The sequence below is a fragment of the Dermacentor andersoni genome, chromosome 10 (genome assembly GCF_023375885.2).
Source record: "Dermacentor andersoni chromosome 10, qqDerAnde1_hic_scaffold, whole genome shotgun sequence".
Taxonomy (NCBI): domain Eukaryota; kingdom Metazoa; phylum Arthropoda; class Arachnida; order Ixodida; family Ixodidae; genus Dermacentor; species Dermacentor andersoni.
Window position 1 is genome coordinate 54,469,550 of NC_092823.1, and position 19,622 is coordinate 54,489,171.

At 45.0% G+C, this 19,622-nt stretch overlaps 1 protein-coding gene across 2 annotated transcripts in view; it reads left to right on the plus strand.

Annotated features, from left to right (window-relative positions):
* The window catches only part of emb (exportin-1 emb), a 52,944-nt gene that overhangs the window by 2,590 nt on the left and 30,732 nt on the right, over nucleotides 1–19,622 (plus strand). Inside the window, exons 2-8 of one of the 2 annotated variants that reach the window (XM_050190880.3) lie at nucleotides 613–691; nucleotides 1,982–2,103; nucleotides 5,452–5,733; nucleotides 6,770–6,885; nucleotides 10,255–10,369; nucleotides 18,511–18,630; nucleotides 18,752–18,880. In XM_050190880.3, the coding sequence (XP_050046837.1) occupies nucleotides 637–691; nucleotides 1,982–2,103; nucleotides 5,452–5,733; nucleotides 6,770–6,885; nucleotides 10,255–10,369; nucleotides 18,511–18,630; nucleotides 18,752–18,880 (939 nt within the window). In that variant the 5' untranslated portion in view covers nucleotides 613–636. Of the gene's footprint in view, nucleotides 1–612; nucleotides 692–750; nucleotides 1,205–1,981; nucleotides 2,104–5,451; nucleotides 5,734–6,769; nucleotides 6,886–10,254; nucleotides 10,370–18,510; nucleotides 18,631–18,751; nucleotides 18,881–19,622 lie in introns of those variants that run through there. The other variant, XM_050190881.3, reaches the window with a different exon arrangement.

A 19,622-nucleotide genomic window follows, 5' to 3' on the forward strand; every position in this document is an offset into this window, starting at 1 on the left:
CTGTATCTTTTGTCACAGTCAGAGGTGTGCACTGACTAAATATGGCTGGTGACCGTTCTTTTGATAGCTAGGCTTTCAGTGATGGTATGCCTGCCATGAAGGTTGGCTATGCAGTGTTCTCTGAGAGGTTTTCGTCTTGGCTGTACAGTGATGCGATGAGAAAGCGAACTGCGGAATCTTTGGCAAAGGAAGGAAATAAGGTCGTTTAAACCTGATCTAGATTGCGTGCCTGCTAGCAGAGATAAAGGTTGCTTATGTTATGCGCGAGCACAAGTTGTGCACTGTGTAACCAGTCTGCAGACATATCTGTAGTGCGTACTGGTTATGGTGATTATCTCAGTCAGCGTCTGAACATGTGGTTGCACTTTGCTTCTCTGAACTTGAAAAGACACCCATTAGGTCAGGATTAATCAGGCACATAGATGCAGGGTTATCAAAAAAAGTGCTCTAAATAGCAGGCCGGCTAACACATTTTGCATGCATTTACCTAGTGCCAGAACCTAAAAGTTATTTCCACGTGTTGTTATTCTTTTTACCCAAATTGAAATCTGTGGCTTTAGGGTGTGTGTGTGTAGTCACACCTTGTTTAACACTATCCAATTTTCATTTCAGGAGGAAAATAGCCTGATTTCTTTGATGTCGGTGCAAGTTGATGGGATGAAGCAGCCGCTTACACCATTTGGGACGCCAGGTATGCAGCTGAGCAGTCTGCTCACAAGGCCACTGTGCTGTCCTAGCATTTGTGCTCCTAAAAAAGGTTATGCGCATTTTAGAGGGTCATTTTTCTTCACACCGATACATACTGCCAGTCATCTGTACATTTGTATTGTATTTAACGCAGTGCGCTCCATACTTTCCTGTCAGGAAGGCTACGGGATACCGTGACGCACAACGTGTTCCTGACCGGAAAGTGTCTTTGTGCAGGATCAAACAAAGGAAGCTCACGCAAGATTTATGATGCTTATTGTCATGTGGCAAAATTGCACCTTAAAAGGGAGGGTGCACAGGTTTCAAGAGTTTGGAATTGCTTGTTTGTAGTGGCTGTAGCTGTTCAGTCTCACTGTAGCCTCTTCAGGGCCTGTATTCGCAAACTTCTCTTATGCAAGTGATGTCCATGATTTGCTGCTGCGGCAATCGTCTTGTTATGCCAATCTCTCGCATGACGAGCGTGCCCAAATGCCAACCAATGGGGAAGCACTTTTACGTAAGAGAATCATTGTGAACATGGCCCAAGGCTTGCCGAAATTATTGCCTCTTGAGTATTGCAAACGCTGCTTGAATTGTGCTTGAATCTGTAGGGAATGGACAGCTGGATGCGTGCGTGCTCAGTTCCAGGGCTAACGGCATTGCGGCCAGTGCAAGCATACATTGCCCTGTAGCCGTGTTTGCTGGAATTGGGCTGTTTTTGCTCCGAGGCAGCTTGTTATGCGATCCTAAACGGAACTGCAAATCTCACAGGAAACGCACAAGTTGTGGGCACAACTCTTCACTCACACGGTTATGCGCAGCTGCTATCGTCCTCAGCTGTCACTGTTTGCAATACAGCACTAAATATAGGGATGTAACTTGTAGGCAGGAAAAATCTAATAATGTCTGTATTTTCCCACACATTTGATAGACTAGCTGTGGGGTCAAATTGCGCTAGCTTTTTGTTTTTATCTCTCGGAAAATAGCAGGCTCTTTTAAGCCTCTTGCTTGTTGGTCTTTGTGGAATAGTGGTGTCCATACAGGAGCGTGTGAGCCATGCACAGCTGTTTGCTATAGCTTATAGCCGGCTGCATGGTCGGGTGGTAATCTTCAGCTGCAATCCAGTTTGTGGAATGCTTCAGCTGCATTTTCTAAGCTAGATACCGTTCATCAATTTGTGTTGTGGCAATTTTGGACTTGGAAGTGAGAGGAAGCAAGTGAACTTTTTCTGGGATGATGGTGCCGTTTGCATTGCTCGCGCCCTGACCTTGCAACCTTGTTATGGTCTGCGCAGTCAACGGCAGCATGAATGCGCTGTCGGAGCAGGCGGCACGTCTGCTCGATTTCTCCCAGAAGCTCGACATCAATCTGCTGGACAGCGTCGTCTGCTGTATGTACACAGGGGAAGGGCCGCAGGTGAGTGATTGTAAAGCGGTTCTTTTTTTTATAATGAGTAATGTGCCAATGTGGGCTACTGTTAAATCTCCTACTCCTTTTGCCTGTACAGTAAAACCTCTTTATTCGACACTCGTTAATTCGGAAAATTGGATAATTCCAACTCATTCGCTGGTCCCGGCAGGCATATGCTTTATTTAATGCAATGAAACTCTCGGTAATTTGTACGTATCATTTAATTTGGACAACTCTCTGAGCACGGCGAGTGCCGCAAATGTGCAACGCAAATGGGCAAAAATGGTGTTAGCATCCACCGAAACGAAGCGGCGAAGTCCACATTGCCATAGTCATCAGTGGAAATTGTATGTGAATGACAGCACCACCAGAAAAGTTTATGCCTAGTTGTTCCTCTAAAGCCTTTACTCTTATGTGTACTGCCGCACATAGCACTGTGTTGGCGGCGTGCCTTCATGGCTACGTAGTTGCCATCCATGGCCATGTTGATAGCGGCCACGGTTTCATCTGCAGTGGTTGCAATACACAGTACTTTTGTTCTGACAAGCTTTCGAGGATGAAGAGCACCGGCTACATTGTGGTGGGTGGCGACCATCTCACTGGTGAAAAAAAAAAATAATCGGGATGTGTGCGTGGTAGTAAAGAGACCATGTCGGGTGAATACACGTGCTGCAGCTGCGCTGTGAATGAAGTCGCAAGGCCTTTGCCATGGCGAGGGCTAATCGGCCACAAGATGACGAGAATGGCAGCTTCCGAACTGCTTTTGTACAATATAGAGACAGGATTGGCTCATTCATTCAGTAAATAAAAGCATGTTGATGTAGTAAGCATTTGTTTGTTTTCTTGATACCCTCGATAATTCGACACATGGTTAATTCAGACATTTTTTTTTCCTGTGAAATCCTAATTAAAGAGGTTTGACTGTACTATGCATGTTTACAAACATACAGCTTGTCTGCAGAGTGACCTATGTTTTTACCCTAACGACTTTTATGGAACATTATCACCATGATCAGGTTTAAGAAGTCAGTGGCCATATGTTTGTTATGCCAGTGAATCAAACAGTGAATGCAAGGGCTGTACTACTTATTGACATTTCTAGCTTCCTTCAAACAAAAAAATTATAGCTGGAGTTCTAAAGGGGCACACCAGCACCTGATATAACTTTTAACCTAGTGTAATATGCACTACATGGCGTATTACACATGGCATATTACGTTGCTGCGATTCAGAATGTTTCATTTCTTTTTCATGAACATAAATTAGACAAAAAGTAAAATAAAAGTTAGACTGTATAGATATGCAGATTGTCTCAGCTAACTTGTGCTATGACTTAAAAAAAAATAAGTGCACTTCAAAAGCTTTATCAAGTTTCTTCTACGAAAACTTTTTTTCTTAGGTAAAGGTGAGGTGTTTTGAGACGTGCAGAAAATCGACAGTATTAGTGCCGAGTCGGGTGAAGATGCCGATCTCTCATAAAAATTGTGTTCTCCTCACTTTCTACCAAACTTTCACTGTGTGGGGTCTGTGGAAAACAATCTTAATTTTCTCGACGCCTGGCCACGTAGCCTGGAAGTGTAAGTTGCAGGAGTGCATATGACCCACGTAGTGTTCATGTAGACCTGTCGTGGCCAAAATGAACAGTACTAATCGAGCTTTCTCGCACAACCCGTTCCCTGTAAGGTCTCCGACGACAGCAGAACAATAACTGCTCACTCGATAAGGGCATGTCCAACGCTCATCTCGTCTGTATTGGGCTCAGTCTGTGTTTTCTGCGTTGGCGAGATGTTTCTGAAGCCTGGGTGTGTCTGTTCTGCACTTTTGAATTCGGTGTTTTATATCTTGCGTGCATTCTAGTTGCGTGGGGAATGAATTCAATGTCAAGCTCACACTATTCAAAACATCAGCACCGATGTATAATGCATGTGTTAATTACATCAGTTCTTTTTTCCATTCGCTCTTACAAGGTAGCAAAGTGTGAGTGATGATCATTTGATGCATTGTTTTGGTGCTTGTTATTACAACTGTGCCTTCTGTGCTGAAGCATTGTTTCATTATGCAAAAAAGAAGTGAGGCGTGCAGACAGGACGCAAGAGTAGAGAAGTGAACAACATTAACGCCGCTTCTCTACTCTTGTGTCCTGTCTGCACGCCTCACTTCTTTTTTGCATAATGAATCCTTATCAACTAGCTCACCCTTCTGTCATTCAAAGCATTGTTTCTTTTACAATAATTTTCATTTGACTATGCTGGGATGTATTCATCACTAGGGGAATATGTTAATATCTTAGGTGTCGACAGCTTATGAATGTATAATGTTGGATGCTGGTTACATTGCTATAACTGCGTGTGCACGTGGTACCTGGCAGTCTTCATTACACTGAAGAACAATGATGCTTCGATTCTACGAAAAAATATGGTAGCAAAAGTGCACTGTGTCACGTTGTGGCCGCTTTCAGAGCTGTCAGTATTGCAGGTGTGCAAAGAGAGATTATGATCACATCACCCGTCATGTCTTTGACGCCTTTGTGTGATAGTTTGCATTTCACTTAATGCTTTTAAAGGGCAACTATGGGGATCTTCTAGCGGCAGCAGATCTCAGTGAGATTTGTTTCGCATGTTTTCTGAGCGCATTGGTCATGTGGGCAAAACCGTTGGACAGGAAGCTGTGGAGTCCTTTTTTCGGGGAATTAAATTTAAAGGTCGACAGGCATAGTAGTCCCGCTCTCTGCCCTCGCAGAGGTTGTTTCATACTGGGCACTGTGTGCTGCTGATTTTGCAACACGAGGACATAACATTCAGGAATGCTAGCATAAAGGTTCTTGCAGAAAGATAACCAGTAGAAGAAAATAGGTGCCTCCTTGTCGCCACAGAGGCAATTGCAAGAGGGTGAAATTTGGTAATACTCGTAATGGTCTATCTTGGCTGTGCTATGACTAGATGTGTAAATACATCTAGCAGATAGCTTTGTTACCAAGTTGATTTGATTAATTGATTTGTTTATTGATGCAGCTTAATGTCCCAATGCAGCACTGCGGCTATGAGAGAAATAGTGGAAGGCTCCGGATAAGTTATGACCCTGTGGAGGTCTTTTAATGTGCACCGAAATCTCAGTAGATGAGTGTTTTCGCATTTCGTCCCTGTGTAATCGTGTCCGCCACAGCTAGCAATCAAACCTGCAACCTTCCGTTCACCAGCGGAATGCCGTAGTCATTCAGTCACTTCAGTGGATACAAGTTAATTTATGTGCAACAGCATTTCAGGCAGTGCATGAGAGAGCCTCAACATTCTGAGGTCTCTGCCCTGTTTGTGTAATGAGTCTATGTTCATGGTTTTTTTATCTTTCCGCGCCCAGCAACGGTTGGCCCAAGAAGTGCTGACGACTCTGAAGGAGCACCCAGAGGCGTGGACGCGGGTGGACACCATCCTCGAGTTCTCCAAGAACCAGCAGACCAAGTACTATGCGCTGCAGATCCTTGAGAACGTTATCAAGACACGGTGGCGGGTTCTGCCGCGCAACCAGTGTGAGGGCATCAAGAAGTACATCGTGGGCCTCATCATCAAGACTTCATCGGACCCTGAGAGCATAGACCGCGAGCGTGTGTACCTCAACAAGCTCAACATGATCCTTGTGCAGGTGCGCTGTGTGCTTGTGCTGTTCTCGCAGGTGTTGACTCTGTGCGTGTAAATGTGCATTATAGGAAGCTTGAAGTTCAGCAAAGCAACATTGTGGCTTAGTAAGCTCTGTGTATACATGCACGCATTTGCGTTACAGCAGTGTGGAAGCAACATTAACTATTGCTCCTACTTTGAGCATTGGCAGCTTTGATGAAGAGCTTGGTGTGTGGAAGAAGTTTGGAAGTGATCGCATCTGAGGCCATATTGTTTATTGATTATTATTATTATTATATATATATATTTTTCACTTTCTGTTATGTTTGTTCTTCGTCAATGACTGCTGTGATGCCAGGTCATCGAGACTGCCAGTATCGAAATTGGAAGAAGTTATAGAAGCAGTCTTTTTGCATTTGTGGAAGCCACTGCATTCTGAAAAGTTCAGGCCCTCTAGGTTGCTTCGAGCAAAGAATGAAATGTTCCTTAGTTGACTGAAGCTGTAGCTATAGCAGACAGGCTTCCTTGTTAATTTGTGCGCAAGGTCTTGTGTGAGTTGGAGAAATATGATAGCTGTTGTGTAGACTCTGTAATCAAGGAGACATATTTGGTAAGCTTAGATAAAAATTCTGCTACATGTTTCTTCAGTGCAGCAGTACATTCATCTATAATTGTTACTCGCTAGTTTTGTGATCTGCAATTCTGCACCGTACCCAAGACAGCCAAAGAAGAGGTGCTTCCCCTGTGGCAGTGCATAAATATTTCGTAGTAATAATTATAGCCGATTAGATTAGTTAAGGTAGTCTTTCACCTTTGTTGATATATAGTTGTTGGGGAAATTCACTGCTTCTGGGTCATCTAGATGCAGCACTAACAAACAGAAAGAGAAAGTCAAGGACCATTGCACGCCCTTAGTTTATGCAGATGCTTTCTCTCTTTATTTGGAATTTGGTTGCATTCTGGGAGGGAAAACAGCACAAAGTGTCGAAATGTTTCTGCAGATTAGACGACAATGGCCGGTGTATGTCAAGCAGACTGCATGCTTTGCTTCTTTGCTGCAGATTCTCAAGCGTGAATGGCCGAAGAACTGGCCGTCGTTCATCAGCGACATTGTGGGGGCCAGCAAGACCAATGAGAGCCTCTGTCAGAACAACATGATCATCCTCAAGCTCCTTAGGCGAGTTTGTGCCTCTTTCTTTTTTTTGTCTCGTTCTAGTGACTGTGGTGGATACCAGTAACATTTGTTTAGTGTTTCGTAAATGGGAGCATGAGGTGTACATCTAAACCATTGGCTTATTTGCCCTCAGCTTTCACACATTGTCTGTGTTAACTTGCCTGTTTTCATTCACAATAAATTTGTAGGGCACATCGTTTGTGGCAACACCGCTAAAAAAATTGACGCAGATTCAATGCAATGTTGGATTCTAAATTACGCAAACTTTGTTTGGGTTAGCAAGGTAGCTGCCTCTAGCTGAAGGCTGTCACTAGGATGAAGGGGATGTACGATCCTTGTCAAAGGAGAAAAATTGATAAGGGGCGTACCGTATTCACTCGATTCTAACGTGCCCTCGATTGTAACGCGCACCCGTTTGCCGCAACGTAAAAAAAAAAAGTCCTTTACAGTACCGTGCACCTCATTCTTTCATGCAGAAATGCAACTTTCCCTCATATGGAAAAACAAAAATTCACTCCCAATATGCTAAATTGCAATAAATAAAAAAAAAGTCGCAGTTTCGCCCGAAAGGTGAAGCTTTGATTATAATAGCAAATTAATAGACAGCTATGCGAAAAGTAAGAATAGTAGTTTTATCGGCTGTATAAACATTTAAACATTTGCTTACTGACTAAATTAACAAGCATGGTGTCGCGCGCACCCAGGCAAACATGAACACGTCTCACGCGATGACTGTGGAAACTCTTATCAAAACGCTGGAGTGGGGAAGTGTGGTAACTGGACCGAGCGAATTGACCTTTGTGCGGCCCCTCGCTTTAACGCACACTAAGTCACGAGAACACAGTGTGGTGTGCCTAGATGCGTAGACTTTGTCTCTATCGCGGCAATGTTGAGGCTAAGGATTCCGGGAAAAAAACCTCTCCCTATATTCGATATTTGAATAATACAGCATACACCTGCCCCAGTTACTGTATTGGAAGGCCTTCTGAATTGTCTTCTACGTCTGTACCTTATGGCAGGCTAATGTGTTTGCAATGTCTCAGTTGCACGTCATGCAAAAGGCTTTACGCTTCCCTGTCAATGTCATCCCAAAATAGAGTAAAGATAAATGTGGTAGTTTTGCAGTTAACCCTTCCGAGTCAGCGTTTTTTTTTTTTTTTTTTTCACTGGAGTGAAATATTTATGTTTCGTGTACCTGAATAAGAGAAGACAGGCAAAAAAAAAAAAAATTCTCAGTGCAGTTCTTGCAACTGATCAAAGGCTTTTCTTATGAAGCCGACAAGTCAAAGCATTGGAGCAGCATATGGGCCTTTGAATTTCTTCGTTCACAATCACAACGGTGCAAAGTATATCGCTCGCTTTGGGTAACTTTGGTACACAACTTAGGCATGTGTGTGGTAACTTTGACATGAAAGTGAAAGGCCTGAGGTGTATCACTTAGGTCTCAGAGCTACCACACACAGGCCTGAACTCTGCTTGATGCAATGCATCACTTGTGAAATATCAGAGAGAACCCTGTTTATCTGCGGCATCAAATAGAAAAGTTATCTAATTATAGAATTACTCATCACATTTCTAAGATTGGCCTTGCTTTTTGTTTTCTCCATGTTGGATATTTGTTCCAAAGCGTTATGATTCCTGCAGGAATCATTAGACCAGTAAGTTGATCACTGTGCTGGATTTTTCTGACATCATCTTAGCTTGTCATTTTTGTTTCCTACCTACCGTGTTGGCTCACCGATTACAATGTTTTGCTGCCGAGAACAATATTGCGTATTCAAAATCCTGGCTGCCGTGGCCGCATTTTGATGGGGGCAGGATCCAATAACTTGCACACTTAGATTTAGGGGCACATTATTTATTAATTGGGCTGTGACACCAAATGTTAGAGCTTGAATTATGCATTGAGTGTTAAAACCTTATGCATCCCACAACAAGCTGGCCAAACTTGAGCACATGTGAGGTCTTTATTATTATTATTATTATTATTATTATTATTATTATTATTATTATTATTATTATTATTATTATTGCTGTTAAATCTTACAGCAGTTTTGCAACACTGACAGGTGATAAAGTGAACTGCGTCCTGCTTGGTCAATGTGGACGTTACACTCATGTTTTTGTTCTTGCGAATGTGTCTCTGCAGTCAGCTGAGGATAGTTTCTGCGGGTGTTCTCTGGCTTGTGCTGTTCTTATGAGAGTTGCAGGCATAATGCAAGTCGCACAAGCTGTGCGAGAGTGACAGTACTACCTGTCAGTGGGAGACACTTAGAGGCAACGACCTCAAATTGAAATTTTCAGTTAAAGTGTACGCCCAGAACCCAGTTTTTCTGCATGTATAGCCATATTGGGCCCTCTAGTCTCGGTTAGAATGATAAACTGAGAATGGATGGAACCGTATTGCGGCCCCTTTTAAAGAACACAATGGGGTCTAAATTGATCCAGAGCCCCACCCCCATTATGGCAGCTCTCATGTCTTGTATGTTGTTCTTGGGTAGGGGTGCGTGAATATCAAATCGAACGTTGAATAATTATATTCACATGCATTTATTAGCAAGTTTGCTTATTTAAATATGTTGGAACATCGCAATCATATTGTCAGTGCTAAAATATTCTAGTGCGTTGCTGCACTAAAAAATTATGTAATTGCTGGAAAATTAAGTAATTCCCACTAGCCGTCGGTGTACACCAAACTGCCTTATTATACATAGACTTCCCGTAAACTCAGAGGCATTTGACCCCTTGCCAGCCGTCACTCATCGCATTTGCTGTAAAGTAATAAGCTGAGACTGTGAGTAAGGTGTCCGCAAACCCGTGTCTTTTTTACTGAGGCTGGCTTTCCCGCGAAGCTTATACGTACAGTGGCTAAGCGTGCTTTACAGGCGAAATTTCGCCAGCTGCACGAAATTGTCACCGAATTCGGCACAACATCAGAGACATATTCTCAGATTAGATAGAAGCAAACACTGGGAACCATGTTTACTCCCGCACAACCTGCAATATGTTCGATTTGTTTCCAATATTTGTATCCAACCGAATGTTTGCATACCCGACTTCTGGCCATTGAACCTCATTGGTTGCCCTTACCTGCCGTGATAGCCCAGTGGCTATGGCGCTACATTGCTGAGCTCGATGTTTCTGGTTCGATCCCGGTCACGGTGGCTGCATTTTGATGGGGTGGTATGCAAGAATGCTGGTGCGCTTCTGCATTGGGTGCACGTTAAAACAACCAAGGGGGTCAAAACTGTTCCGGAGACCTCCACTATGGCATGCCTCATAATTAGATTATGGTTTTGGCACAAAAAACTCCTGAATTTTCAATAATTTGATCTTGATCTTTGTTCCCTTGGCCTTTTTTCTCGATTGCAGTGAGGAGGTGTTTGACTTCTCGAGTGGCCAGATGACGCAGGCCAAGGCAAAGCATCTCAAGGACACCATGTGCAACGAGTTCTCGCACATATTCCAGCTATGCCAGTTTGTCATGGTCAGTTGGGCCCAGTGCACTTTCCAGTTTGCACATTGTGTGGAGTGGCTCTATTTGTAATCGGTAGTTGAATATGCAAAGCCCTCAAGTCCTCTTCTCCACACACTTTGTTCAAACTAACGAAGATGGCGGCTCTCTCAACGTTTTAACCCATTGGCTACCCAATGATATGCAAGCCATGGGGCCCTCCATACTGATTCTTTTTGCTGCGTAAAAGCAATACGAACATTCTGCGAAATACCACAAATTGAAATCTAACCTCTGCTCCAGTGTACAAGTAGTTCCATCTATTGACAGCACTTTTAAGGAAGTATAAGTGTATATTGCCAGTTTCACCATCCATGAATAAGTAGCCTTTTAAGGGGGGATGAGGGGATCGGAACTAACTTTTTCATTTTTTATCTTAGAGTGATGAAATTTGGCATACAGGTTCGAAATAGCATCAAACAGACAGCTGCAAAGTTTCACAATCATATCTTCAGTAGTTTTTATTTTATCATTATTTATATATTGCTCACATGTTGCTTGCTCGTGGAAAGCCTATCGTGACAGCAAAATGGGTTATGGGTCTGTAAATGTTTTTAATAGTTACTAAGAAGTATAGTCTAAGTCAAGATTCTCTTAATTTCTTTTTAAATTTCTCTGCTCTTCTTCTAAACGATATAGTATGCACCTTCTCTTTATGTTTAGAATGTATCATGCTCCAATTATTGTGTAATAAAAAAATGGTGAGCCTAAATGGTAAATCTGAGACTGTCTTGACATAAGGCACACTTCACCAATTGCAGCAAAACAAACAGGATTAAAATCCGTGCTCCCATTGCCGTGCTATGCTTTCCACGAGCGAGGTGATAAGCTCAAAACAAACTTTTGAGAAAACAAGCCTCAAAGTTCCATACTGGCACACACTGTCTAGAATGCTCCTGCATTGTAGAATTTGGTGTCCTTGGCAGCAGGTGACTTCTTAGCCCTCTGTCCTTTCAGGAGATGGACTTTGTGTGCCTTCTTCATTCGCTGGGAGTCTTTCTCGACAGCCCGCTGAAGAGAGAGGGCACCAGGGCGCAGGCCCAATGTTGTGCACAGGTCTGAATAAGCTTTCAGACTGCCCGAGTTGTACTTTGAAATTGCCTCGTGCACTGCTGTTTCCACAGCAAACAGTGAGGCATGCTGGTCTTTTGATACTAGTGACCATATCACTGAATGGAGACTCTCAGCCGCGTTTTGAGTTTTGCCTCCTCTGCACCGGGCCAGCAACTGAGGGTCTGAGAGGCGCTGGTACACAGGCAGGAGTGCTTCAGCAACTTTAGCTGAAAGCTTGTACTTGTGAGCTGGTGCTGGCTGCCCTTCTGCCTCAGCTGACCGGTGGTTGCACCAGCTAAGGGGGCCAGGGGGACACAGCTCATGATGGGGCTCATCATCTGTTGATGTGATGTGGTAGTACGTTGCCATTACTGCCCTTTGCATTTCCTCGACTTCCGAGTGGTTCCGCAGAGCAAGGCCATAGTAGTTTGTCAGTTTTTTGATGAGCTGCTGTGTCAGGCCCCCCTTTCCACCTAGTGGCTCTCCTTTCTTTGCCTTGGCCACCAAAGAGCGAAGTGCAGCCCCCATTCGTTTTTTAACATGATTTATGCAGTCCTCTTTAGATAGCTGCACAAAACCATAAACTTCTTCATCACATAGAGTGCGAAACATGCGGCTGTCCCCGTCACAAACTATGTTTGTGTAACGTAGATCATTTCTGCTCAAGGAGCGCCTGAAGAGCTGTAGTGCAGCCTCAACCTCCATTCTTCCAGAATTCACATCAGTGTTTTTCTGGCACTGGTGTTGCTGCTTCCATTCAGCATAGTTGGGGTCACTTTCTGCTGGCTGTCGGCTGCACCCAAGGCAGAAGTTGGACAGAACTATGCAGTCCAACACAAGCCCTGTATGGAAATCAATTATACAGCCTACGCCGGTATGGGAGCTGTGGCCGCGTGTCAACCATGTGCCATCATACACTACTGTAATGTTCTTTGAAAATGTTGTCTCCATTTCAGTGTACACCTTTTTCACTGCCTCTACAGCATCTGTGAAGATGTTGTGTGCAGCTGCCGCTGCGGCAGGCTTGAAAGTCTTTTTGAGGTGCCCATCATATGTTTTGTGGTGTAACCCACGATGCGAGACATTCATGGTGGCCCAGAAGTCATTAAGAGCAGTTGGTCCTTTCCCAATGCTCTTTATTGCTTGCATAGCTCTGATGTTGACCTCGAAAGCTCTAGAGCCGCTCTTCCTTTGTGAGGACCACTCAGACTGTAGGGTACTACCACAGGAAATGCATGAAAGTACCATCTTCACAGCTAGTCCCAGTTCAGTCTCGCGGTGCACTGCTAGGCCGGGCTGCTGACAAGTTGGGCAAAGCGGGGAACCAATCAGCGAGTTCAAAGCAGCAACTTGAACAAGCATAAACTCCTCTTCTGGAGGTGCGGGAATGGCATTTTCCTGTGAGCCAGTCAGCCCGAACTTGCGCTCCGTTGCTGAAACCGCGCGAAGCGATTCGCGAACTCTCGACGCTTGCAGTTCTGCAGTTTCCGCGGACACAAATCGTGTTTCCAGGTGAGCTTGAATAGTGCGACGTTCACTGGGCGAACAGTCAACACTGCGATGAGCGGCAAGGTCGGCCGCCGGCGCATCCGCGGCAGCGAGCGTGCGCCCGCGTTGCAGCTCCGTCGAAGCGCCGGAACTCGTCGATGGCATGGGACTGCCTTCACTGGCGGTTGTTGGCTGCGGAGACATCTCGGCGTTGAACGACACACCGCGGAAGCGCGTCTCCGATGCTCTGCAGTCGGGCGGCGATGACCGCTGCAAGCTCACTCCGTAATCTGTGCTGGACGAACTTGCGACGGGACGCTCGCGTACGGCGAGACTCACTGGCATGTCGATCGTCACCGGTGAAGTAACACTGCGCCCGCGCTTCGACGGCAAAAGATCATGGTTCGTCTCACTATCGCTGGCTGGTGCTCGACTCGGCGCAAGATCCCGCAGCACGTTGGGCGAGAGATCGCACAGCACGTTGGGCGCGTACTCCGCCGATTCTGAACGGACGCTCGGCTCGGCCGAACCACCTGCTGACAATCGCCGCTTCTTCCTTGCTGTGACGGGCTTGCGTTTCCGCTTCCCGTAGGCATGCTTCGTCCGGTACTTCTTTTCGAACGTGCGCGGATCCATTGCACGTGGCCGACGTCCTCGAAACACAAGAGAAGGAAAGTCCAGAAAGGCTTCCCAGCAGCGGACAAAAGCAGACGCTCCTTGCGCTCCTTGCCTCGGCCGCCATTATGGCGCGGCGTCGACCAATGAGGAGGCGCCTTACAACGAGCCGCGGCGCAGAGCCAATCGGGGCGCGGCAGCCATTGGCTGCTCCGTGCTGCCACTCTCCTGTTTTTCTTTTTTTGTGCGCTTGCTGGCTGGCAGGGAAGGAAGGGAAGGGCTGGGACAAAGAGTCAAAGAGTCGGGCTTTCCAACGATACCAAAATGGCGGCGCTCCGTGGCGGGAAAGCCGAGCAGTCGCGCGTTGAACTTCGCGGCTTTTTCGCGATTTCGGGCGGATTTGTGGACGCCGGCACCGACAAATATATTTATTTTAAGTGCTTAGAGTTTGTTTTTCGGTGAAATATTTCAGTACAAGATAGAAATGATGCTGTAGATTCTGAAAAGCGTACTTTTCAAAAATCGATTTTTTTCGCGAAAATCGCGATCTGATCCCCGCTTCCCCCCTTAAGGGGGGACACGGCTCTTTGCGGCGAAAAAATTGAGAAAAAATCGATTTTTTGAAAACGACATTTTCGACATCTACAGCTAATATTCCTTTAATTCACCAAGTTTCGAATCTCGGGGAAGAGTATTTCGTCCGCAATATCAATTTATAACATCACTGTGAGCTGAATTCCGCGCAAAAACAGCCCTTTTTATCGCGGCGCGTAGCTCTTTTTTTACGCGCGCGATCGCAGCCATCTTGGTCTCGTTGGAAAGAGGAGCCTTCCTTCTTTAATTTCCTGCCAAAAGTGACTACGTCGGTACGCCAGTGACGTTGAATTCCGGGGAGAAAAAAAAGCCCGAACGCGCGATCCGATTCGTTGACTAGCGCACGTGACCAAAAACGCGCGCTGTGGTTGGCTGCGCGAGGTTCCCATCGTCTGCTCCACTCCGCAGGCGACGCGACTGCGCGTCTCGTAGGTTTGTTGGCACCATGCCCAACGATGTCCGATCCACCGGGAAAGTTCGCCACGAGGCACAAGTTCGGCAAAAAGAAGAAGCGATCAGCTTATAACTTTCAAAAGCGCTCCATTCCTTCTGAAAGCATTGAGAGTAGCTCGCCGCCAACCGCAAATGATGCCGAAACCGCGGACGATGCCGAAGTAGGCCTAGCCAGCTCACAAATGAGTGAAGTCGTTACGGACAGCGGCCGCGTTCGGCGTGACACTGCAATGTTGCAGCGTGCGGATTTGTTGCAGAGGGAGATGAATGCTCAAAAAAAACTTCGAGTTCTTGCGTCAACGCCAGCAAAAAAGCGGGTGTTGGATTTGCTCACTCGCGCCGACGGCGTTGCAGCCGCGCCAGTCGACGCCGAGGCAGGCTTCGCTTTCCTTAGTAGCACTCCGTGAGCGGACTGATGTCAAGTGCAAGGTGTGCGGCGGCAGCGTCGCAGTAGGCAAAAGCGAACGGTAATCTGGCCTCGCCATAAAGATCGTTATCACGTGCGCGTGTTGCGGCGATATCGCATCGGCATGGAGCTCGCCCCTCGTGAACAACCTTGCCGCGCGCGCGATGCTAGTCACCGGGAATCGGCGAACGGCGCTAAACGATGTTTTTGTCGCATTTGGGTGGCCGTGGTCAGAGCGACTACATTCCTGGTGGCTTTTAGCCAATTTCACTGCAAAGTAATGCAAAATTATTTCTGCACTTTTGATTAAAAGTGAATGTATTCCTTTTTTCTCGTTTTCTCAAAACACCGACTTTTCACTTGTACACAATGTAGGGTCAGATTTTGGAATTTATGCTTTAAAAATTTTCAATTCTGCTTTAGATAAGACAGTAGGGTAGCCACAATTCGAACAGTAAAGATTGAATTGCTATAAAATTACTAATATTTGATATATCAAAATAGTATTTCTACCATTATGTTCCTTATGTTTTCTAGTACCCAGGCATGTGCCAATACGAATTTCGTAGCGCATTTCCCCCCCCTATTGTTTCTGCAAATTATGAATAATGAATTTCATTTATCTTCAGAACTAAATGGCCTATTGGAAAAATAATTACATATTTGAAATCAGCACAAAAGTCTTAACAAGAATGGAAAGTTTCATGAATATTGATGGAAAACATCATGAACATTATTTGAATTAGTGTCCCCCTTAAAGAAGCGAAAGTTTCATTCTTGCCTGGTTGGACCCCTGTATCATCCTTGATCAATTCAGTATTCAAGCATTTGCCGTAATCACTATGAACATGTCCTGAAATGTTTTTCTCGTTTTCTCAAAACGACATTTTTGATGGTAGTGTAGTTTTGGAGTGACGATATCTCTGGTTCTACTCATCTTATTGCAATAATTCTTTTTTCATCAGAAAGGTGGACAAATTGGGAGTGCAGTAGGCCTAAAATGTGAACAAATATCATTACAGAAATTTTGAAAAAGTAATAATTTCTCCAGGGTTTCACTAATGCCTTCTGCTTACAAAAGTTTGACATGCTGTAACTTCGGCATAAATCAGTTTAGAACATTCAGTCTTGTAGCACTGCAACCTCTGATCATTCAACATTATTTTGATGTGCCAGTCTCCTTCATTAACAGCCAGCATTGTAGAGAGAACTTGCCTCCAAATTAGTCCACACAAAAAAACATGAATTGCTTATATTTTGAAAAGTACTTGTTGCATGGGAAAACCAATCGAATATTTGAAATCAGCATGTCAAAATACATAAGTGATGGAAGTTTTATCAAATTGTGGCCACAAATAAAAAATAAAAATTTAAGTGGGGTGTCCCCCCTTAAACCAACATACAAGCCACAGGCGAATTGCCAGCTTTGGCAATATGGCCCCCGTCTTTGCCCCCTGACATTGGTAGCGAATGGGTTACCATAAAAACCCGCATATGTTACGGACCCACACGTATGAGATGAGATTTGAGATGGAAAAAAAGAAATATGAACAGGCCGAGACAGTCTTTGCCAATTGAATGTGCCTTTTCACATGCTAATCTTGTTGGCAAGCAAATGTTGAGAGCAAGAAGCCCTGTTACCCTGTGCATGTTTTCTTCAGTTATCATTGCTCTCTTATTGGTTAGCGTCACAAGAGAAGGCCAGGCAAATCAGCTGTTTTATTGGCCAGTCTCCTTGCGAAAGAGAGGCAATTTTGAGCTTTCTCAACATCATAATAATGTTTCAGAAGACTGGATAAGGCTTTACAAACGCAGCAGGCACAGAACTTTCAACTGGTGTCCACTGTGCTTTGTCCTTGGTACAACATTGAAGCCAAACCAAAATAGCCCAGGTTCATACGCTTGTGCAAAGAAAGTGTGTGTGATCCATTTCATACCTGGAAGACAATGCTGCAAAAACTAGTGTGGTCACAGAAGTCTCACATTGTGAGTTTCGCAGGGCAGTTGTTTTCGATCTGCAGCACTTCATACAGCATAGCTATACTTTGTTTTACAAGTACAACTTGTAGATGTAAGGTTACATCAAATTACGTACCGTATTTACTTAAATCTAAGGCGGCCCCGACTCTAAGCCGACCCAGAATGTCCGAAGCCAGAAAAAAGAAAAAAAACTTTACTCGAATGTAGGCTGAACAAAAAAGTGAGGGCAGCGTTCACAAAATGAAAACGGCATTTATTTAATATGAACATGCCGAGCTCACTCTGCGTTATCATCGCTGCTAGCCTTGTTGCTATAGCCCAGACCACACGCGCAAGCTCGCACCCGCGCACCCATGCATGCGCAGACAGTGGGGCACGGCTCGCATGCATCGAAACTCAATGCGATCTCGATGGACAGCTCCTCACTGTTATTGTGCGCTTATTTTCCTTATCGCTGTCATCTCCTCGTTGTGGCACACGCAAAAAGCGTCCTGTTGGCCCCTCCAACGCTGGGCGACACTGAAGTCCCGCCTGGCTTGAACGTTTGATGATGCCTCTGTGGCTAGCACAACTTTTCGTTTGAAAGCAGCACTGCAGTGGCATCGCCTGGTGCCATTATGAAAACGCCATGCTATGGGCCACGCCGCATGTCGATACAACACAGGTCAGGACAGTGACCTCGCTTGTGTATTTCAGCTGGCTACTGGCGCCGGTAATAGCGGCTGCTATACCGACTTTTCTAGATGGCGCTAGCTATGCAGCATATCATTTTAAATTACAACCTGGCGCATTTCTTAAAATCCTCGAATCTAAGCGCCGACGCTGTAGTTTGGCATATGATTATTTGAGGAAAAAAAACTATCGGCCTAGATTTGAATAAATACGGTATTATTTGTGCACCTTTGTGGTTTCTGTAGGTGACATGCGAACTGTGTTTCAGTCGCAAGTGTAAATTGTGCACTTTAGCTGCTGGTCGCAGAAACATATCGCCTTACCCATTTGGTTCAGCTAGAAATAGGATCAGATCTTTGAAGCTTACCATGCAATAAATGTGCCATATTTAACATATGATAGCTAGTGTTACATTGAAATACATGACACAGCCTGTATATAGTCGCAAATGCAAGCAGTAAGAGAAGTGTTGTCTACTGTGTATGAAACGGAATATAGGTGAGAAATGTGGTGGCAACAGGAATGGTGCTGCCTTCAATTTCTGCAGGGACCCCAGAGTGGAATCCACTACTGTGGCACTGGCCATTGCAATTGCAACACATAAAGGTGAAGCACCTCAGTAAAATGAAGGAGGGAAATACTACATAAGGGAGCTTCCCAGCCAAAATTTGAAGCCCACATTTCTGAAAAAAAAAAATATAACAAGCTGACAGGGTAAAAGTGAAAATCCTTTACTGTCTCGGCAGCTGGTGATGTTGCCTGTACTTGCAGTCGTTTGTGGCAATGTGAAGAGGATCGCAAACTTTCCCTTAGTGCTTTGTTCTCAAACTTGTTTCCCTCTCTCTCTCTGCAGGAGAACTCTCAAAATGCTCTTCTCGTCCACGCCACGCTTGAAACACTTCTTCGGTTTCTCAACTGGATTCCACTGGGTTACATCTTTGAAACAAAGCTCATCAGCACACTCATCTACAAGGTGAGCTTGAGCGTGCACTGATTTTTGACGATGAGCCAGTCATTCACGATAGTTGAGGTTGATGAATTTGTTAACTTCTCTCATGTCTAACGCGTCTGTCACCTTCATGCCCTCCTTGCAGTTCCTGAACGTTCCACTTTTCCGGAATGTGACATTGAAGTGTTTGACGGAAATCAGCGGTGTCAATGCGTCACACTATGACGAAATGTTTGTCTTGCTCTTCACTCAGACCATGGCACAGTTAGAACAGGTGAGTCTTCATTCTTCCATTCCATTACGGTGAGCGGTTGTGATGGACATTGACATTTAGGTGAAAGCATGCCCAGTAACAGTTGTGGACCATTAGCTCTCTTGAAGTCACATGCAGTGTGTTGCCAATTAGATGCGCGGGAGACAGCAAAGTCTCACGAGTCGGAGACTGCTGAGCATAACCATACCTGCCAACTCTCCCAATTTTTCAGTAATGTTGGTGAATTTGGGCTCTTTTTATGATTTTACAAATGTTGCGTTAAGTTTTACGGAAAAATAAATTCATGAAAAAGTGTCGCTCATCTCCTAGTGACAATGATGACGTCCTATAGATATCCTGTGGACATCCACTGCCAGGACATAGACATGCTGGTGATGCATTGCATACGTCTGGCGGACATCCCTCACACGATCATTTGGCCGCGCTTTTTGTGTCCCATTGACATTCCTTGCATGTCCGCGAGGGACATTATGGGGACATGAAGTGTACATTTTACGGGTGTACATTTTACGGATGTATGACAGTGGCATTTGCGCATCATTTGCTGTAACAGGTACTTTGCTCGCAGCACATGTGATGTACAAATGCAAGGGGTAGAACGGCCACGCATCAAGAACAGATGATTAATTGTGCGCGCACGTTACGTGCGCATGCGCGAGTGCAGCAGAGCAGTATACTCACTCATTCATTTAGGCCTTCTGCCAAGCTGGAATGGCTTATTCATTTAATTAAAGTTTCCGAA